This window comes from Durio zibethinus, chromosome 6, assembly GCF_047325235.1.
Source record: "Durio zibethinus cultivar Kanyao isolate XHJ-2024 chromosome 6, ASM4732523v1, whole genome shotgun sequence".
NCBI lineage: Eukaryota > Viridiplantae > Streptophyta > Magnoliopsida > Malvales > Malvaceae > Durio > Durio zibethinus.
Window position 1 is genome coordinate 10,452,938 of NC_143167.1, and position 6,308 is coordinate 10,459,245.

At 29.6% G+C, this 6,308-nt stretch overlaps 1 protein-coding gene across 1 annotated transcript; it reads left to right on the plus strand.

Moving 5' to 3' along the window:
• Window positions 1–225: 225 nt before the first annotated feature.
• On the plus strand, window positions 226–3,863 carry LOC111285783 (7-ethoxycoumarin O-deethylase-like). The gene is made up of 3 exons (XM_022875383.2): window positions 226–1,011; window positions 2,486–2,947; window positions 3,063–3,863. Exons 1-3 carry the CDS (start codon window positions 502–504, stop codon window positions 3,681–3,683), a joined length of 1,593 nt encoding a protein of 530 aa, XP_022731118.1. The 5' UTR covers window positions 226–501; the 3' UTR covers window positions 3,684–3,863.
• The last annotated feature ends 2,445 nt before the right edge of the window (window positions 3,864–6,308 follow it).

Consider the following 6,308-nt stretch of genomic DNA (forward strand, 5'->3'; position numbering starts at 1 on the left):
TACCCTTTTAATAAAATTTCAAGCTTGCCAAGGGAAGTATAACTAAGATTCTTAGAGTGATGACAATAAGATTTTATTAATGGAAGGATAAATCCATCGTACATTTAATTTGGGCTTATCGGGTTTGTTGAGAATGGCAGTTACATATGTCAGAAACAATAAATGCTTGTTTTGGTCTTATTACAATAAATTTGGATTAACTGTTGTTTGTTTTGCTCAGAGTTTAAACATTAACTTGAAATAAGTTTTTCTTTCATAAACATTTCATAATACATCACATGATAGTCATTAAAATGATAATATGAGGATATATAGCTTTTTTACTTAAAACTGTGAAAATTTTCACTTAAATTTAGGATCCAACTATTGACGGTTATACAATATTTTTCAGTGTGTATAAATAAGAACATGAGATTCCCATACATTTCGCAATCACAGCAACCTTGTCTTCCTCCATATATACGAAGTTAGAGCCAAAGGGGAGGGATCGACATTACCATTATGGATTTGTTGCATTCTTCCATCTTAAGCCTTAGCGACTGTTTCAATTCCTTTCTTTCTGGCTCCATGCTCTTAGCAGCGACAATGTCGATTGCTTCCTATTTTGTTATTCCGATACTCTTCGGCGGTCAACGTAAAAACTGGAAGAATGCACCACCAGGCCCTGCTGGTTGGCCCATCCTCGGAAGCCTTCCACATCTCAGCCATCATCTTCATGAAGATTTCTTTCAGCTCGCCAAGATCTATGGGCCACTTTTCAGTGTAAACATGGGCATAAAGCCAGCCATAGTAGTATCATCCCCAGAAATGGCAGCCCAAGTCCTGAAAGAAAAGGAAGGGATGTTCTCTAGTCGGACCATAACCGAAGCCATTCGAGTCGTCTCATATGATGCCCATTCCATCATTTTCTCACCCTATGGTCCCAGGTGGAAGGCTCTTAGAAGAATCTTGATCACTGAACTACTTTCTCCTAAGGCCTTTGAACAATTTGAATCACTCCGTACCACACAGGTTAATCCGATTTCAATTTATTTTCTTATCCTATACATACTTGCGAATATATGAATCTAAAAGAGTGGTTTGTCGTATAGATTGTAAGAATGAGTGTAAAATCTAAAATCAATAATAATAATAATCTAACATAACATGAAAATTGTCTACATGGTTTAATATGAAGACGTGTGTTTGAAAAAAATTGGAAGTGAAATGGGTACTTTAAATATTGCAATTTAAATCCAATGATTGAGATAAGAGTTTTATGTGTAGATATGTAAAGTTATTTTGGTAAACTTAATTTAATATTAAGTAATTAATTTATTTTTGGATTTTGATTTATAGATTTATAGTTGTTTTTTTTTTTTTTTAAATAATTTATAGGTTTATAGTTGAGTTATATATATATATATACTTAATTTAATATTCATTTATTTATTTATTTTTGGATTTTATTTTATAGATTTATGGTTTTTGTTAAATAATTTATAGGTTTATAGTTGAGTTATATAAATATATGTATATATATATATATATATATATAAAGATGTCTATGTCTTTTGAGATATTGATTATTTTTATGATGGTAAAGTGTTTTATAGTAATATATGCAAGACAAAGACATTTTTTTCAATTATTTTGATCATTTAAAAAAAATTCTCTAAATCATACAGTTTTAAAGCAGAACACGAATCTTTACCTTCGTAGTAATAATAATACATTAAAAGTTGTATACAGATTAATGTAATGGTGACATATGTACACAAAAGACATTAAAGGAATTTTTTTATTTTTTATGGATAATCTTTACAATTCGTTGGAAAGATTGAAAGTCGTACTTTGGGACCATTTAAAGATATTTAATGATTTTGTTTTATTTATTGGGCTTCATGTTGGAGATTTTATTTTTATTTTTTATTTTTAGAATCATTTTATGCTTTATATTTTGTTTATTTAATGTATTAATTTAAATTTTTTATAATTTACTTTATCTTTTTGTTTTACTTATTTAAGCAATTCATTTTTAAAATTTTTATGTTAGTTTGATATCAATTGATTTTAATTTGAAATTATTATAAAAAATAAATTTTATTTTCCAATTAATTAGTAAATTCTAATTAAAAAAAATTAATCAAAATATTTCTATATATGTAATTGAGATTTACATCTCATTTGCTTAAGTACTAAAAAAAATAAAACTAAGGTATTAAAACTAGTACTATTTAAAGGTTAAAAAAGATCAAAACAGTAAAATACGTGTACTTGAGAGGGTATAATAAAAAGGATGAACTAAAAAATTATTACTTTATATAGATATTTCAAATTAATTCAGCACCAATAGGTATCTAATAAACTGATGACCTCGAAATAATTATGAGATGTTTTCATGAGTTCTACCATATAATTTATACATACCAAAATTGAAATTCAAATTAATCTAATTAAGGTTGCAAATTAAGTTGTTGAGTTGCTTGTTTATATATATTGATAGGTCCATGGCTTGCTCAAGCATTTGTACTTGCTGTCAAAGTCCAACACTCAAGTGAACATTGCAGAATCAGCTTTTACGGCATTGGCCAACCTTGTGAGTAATTTTGTCTGCTCCAAAAATATTTTCGACAACTCAAAGCCCGAAGGAAGAAAAATGAAAGAGGTGTTTTGGGAGATGATAAAGGTGATTGGAACCCCAAACTTTTCCGATCTCCTTCCAATTGTAAAACCATTAGATCCACAAGGCTTGAAGAGAAAAATTAGAAAGATCTTTGACCAAATGGATGCTTTCTATGAGAAGATAATTGAGGAAAGGTTGGCGGAGAAGGTAAAAGCTCAACTTGAGACGACACACAACAATGAGAAGACGGATTTGTTGGATGTTCTTTTGAGTTATAAGAGTAATGACAAGGAAAATGGTTTGGAACGCTTCTCAAGAGCTATCATCAAAGGAATGCTTTCCGTAAGTATTTACAACACTATATACATATGTTATATGAAGTACATTTTAGTGCAACAAATTAAAGCATGTCGCAATATTGTTATTTTGAGGTTCTTCTTTAATCCTGTTTTGGCAGGAAATGTTTATAGCAGGAACAGAGACTACCTCAAGCACCGTGGAATGGGGCATGACAGAAATCCTAAGGCAACCTCGTATACACAAGAAACTGCTACTGGAACTGGACCAAGTAGTCGGGAAGAACAGGTTTGTGGTAGAGAGTGATATCCCAAAACTGCCATACCTTCAAGCAACTGTTAAAGAAGTTTTTAGACTGCACCCTGGAGTTCCACTCATCATCCCTCGTCGCACCAATGAGGCATGTGAGGTAGCTGGCTATCATATTCCGAAGCATTGCATTGTTTATGTGAATATTTGGGGAATGGCAAGGGATCCCAAAGTGTGGGAAAATCCTTTAGACTTCAAGCCTGAGAGGTTCATTGGGTCAAGCGTAGATGTGAAGGGTCAAGACTTTAATCTCTTGCCTTTTGGGACAGGGAGAAGGTCTTGTGTTGGATGGCCCCTTGCTCATCGGATGGTGCATTACTACTTGGCTGCATTGCTCCATGCTTTCGAGTGGGACTCTCCTCCTGGAATTCTAAATGATATGAGTGAGAGGGTAGGGCTTACTATTCAGAAAGATAAGAGCTTGCTTGGCACTCCCAAGCCTCGACTGCAAGATTCCGTTTATGAGCATTAGAATTCTAGCCTACCACCACCCATCTAATAAATTACGTGGTATATCCTATGCTGTATGCAAGGGTGCTGAAATGAATGTTTGGTAGCAATCGTATGCCGTATGTTTGACATATGACAATAAATCATGGACTTCTACTTGTTGTTCTTTTCTCTATCCTTAAATATACTCTTGATTGTCTAATTTGGTGTACCAATCATACTTTTGTATTTTTTTTTTCCCATTCTTCTTTTATTTTCATTTTGTTTGGAATCAATGAGTTTATGAGAAAATTAAATGGATCAATGGCGATTTAATTATCAACCTAATCTAATAAATTGATGTCCCATCCATTATTATTATTATTATTATTATGTTAAATGATGTCTACGGTACTGATAAAAATGGTATTTAAGAAATAGAATATAATAATTAATGCAATTTTCTTTTTTATTTGGATGAAACAATGCATATGTAAAAATTTTACTTAAAATAGTATTTTAAAACCTATACCAAGCTGAAAGCTCAAGTATCCAATTAAGGCCCAAATAATTCAAAGGCTCCAATGGCTTTTAAATTGCAACAAGTGAATTTTAAACCAGTTTAATTTAGATTCATATTAACCAAGTTCGAATTGCATTGAAAAACTCAAAAGAAAATCGGGTTAATTATTGAACCCAAAAAACTATCTCAATTAAACTAGATAAGGTGTTTACAATAATAATAATAATAATAATAATAATTGTAAACACTTATATATGTCCAGGATCAATCGAACCGATTTTCATTATTACTATTATTTTTATATTATATTATATTATTATTTTATATTTTATAAGTACTATAGTATAATATTGTATTATTATTATTATTATTATTATTATTATTATTATTATTATTATTCGGTATTATATTTTCTTATTTTTATTTTTTCTTTCTTTTTCTTTAACTGCCGATCGGTTAAGGTAATTGAAGAATTGAATTTCCTAAATCAAAGGAATCCAATCTTTAACAGTTGAAGGCTTTAATTCATAATCAAATGATTTTCGAATCAATTGACAAAGAACTTAGACCAAATTTGAGGCTTGGGCAAAATCTAATTCCAGGATTCAAGCTTGGGATTGATTTTGTTCGTTTCCTAAAATTTATCATAATGGGGCTTATAAATTGAACACAGTTTGATAAGAATCTTGAGATCAAATTTTGCCAGTTTTTTAAAATCTATCCTAAAAGGGGTTATAAATTCAACACAGTTTGATAGAACAACATAAGGTGGATTTTAGAGGGATACGGTTGATTTTTTTTTTAAACAAAAAAAGAGGATGAATTGGGTGTTTGGTAAATCTGAGAAATTTTTGGGTTTTTTTTTTGAAAAATCTAGGTTTTTGGGAAGAACATAAATTTTTTGGCGAGATGTTAAATTTTTCAAAAACCAGTAGGTTTTTTAATTTTCGGTTGAAGTTTCCAATAGGTGTTCTTAGGATTTCTAGAAAGAAGTCAGAGCTTTTTGATCTAGAGAGAGAGAGAAGGTAGAGGATTCTAAAGCAAAAATGCTGAGAAACACCTTTTATAACAGCATAAAACAATGTCATTTTGGATAGCCTAGGATCTAGGCGCTGACCTGTTGACCAGGGTGCTGACCCGTGCTCTAATCCGACCTGATCGCAGGTTTTCTTTTTTCCTTTTTCCTTTTTTCATTTTGATTTTGATTTTGATTTTTTAATTTTATTGTATTTTTTAAGCTTATTTTATTTTTAGTTTTTTATTATTTTACTGATTTTATTTTATTTGAGAAATTTTATTATTTGTAAAAATTCTTTCTACTGTTTTATTTTTGACAATAAATGAAAAAACAAATAAATATAAATATAAAAAATCTTTTCAAATAAGTAAAAAAAAGAATAAAAACAAAAAAAAGGGAAAAAATATTTTTCATATAAAAATCCTTACAAAATGAATTAATGAATTCTACCAAACTATTAGAGAATTTTCATGAATTAAATCTTTATGAAATCCACCAAACTATTAAAAAATTTCATAAATCAGTTTGCAATAAAAAATCAAAAAAATAATTTTTATGTTTTAAACTATTGGAGGATAGCTTCAAATTAAGTCCTACCAAACTATTTGAAGATTTAATGAAATTCTAAAAAATCTTTACAAATCTTTTTACAATAAAATCTCATTAAACTATTGAGAGATCTGTTTTAAAGTAAGTCTTACTAAACTATCGGAAGACTTTACTAATTTTTTGAAATAAAATACTTTAATAAATCCGATGACAGAACCTCTTTAGAGTGGGATACTAGTCCCCATAAATACTTCTGAGAAGAGAGAATTATTTTAAACTACTACCAAACTATTGGGATACTTTTAAGATTAATTCTCAATATTAAATATTTTGGTAAAATATAAATATTTTCAAGGCTTAGATGATTTGAGATCAAATTGGTACCATATTTAGATAAGTGCTGTAGGGGTACTATAACCTTCCCCATATGTAATCGTACTCTCGAACCTAAACTCTAATTTCATAGATTAGAATCGCCTATTTAAATATATTTAAGTCAATCTTAAGACTCCTTTTTAAATAGGATAGATTCAATCAGGTAGCCAATCACACCTAAACAAAAAAGATTAGTAGCGACT

Excerpts from the sequence above, each read along its gene's own strand:
- LOC111285783 (XM_022875383.2), top strand. The coding sequence starts at position 502 with ATGGATTTGTTGCATTCTTCCATCTTAAGCCTTAGCGACTGTTTCAAT. Across the intron at positions 1,012-2,485 it reads AATCACTCCGTACCACACAG|GTCCATGGCTTGCTCAAGCA; the intron begins GTTAATCCGATT and ends ATATATTGATAG. Across the intron at positions 2,948-3,062 it reads TCATCAAAGGAATGCTTTCC|GAAATGTTTATAGCAGGAAC; the intron begins GTAAGTATTTAC and ends CTGTTTTGGCAG.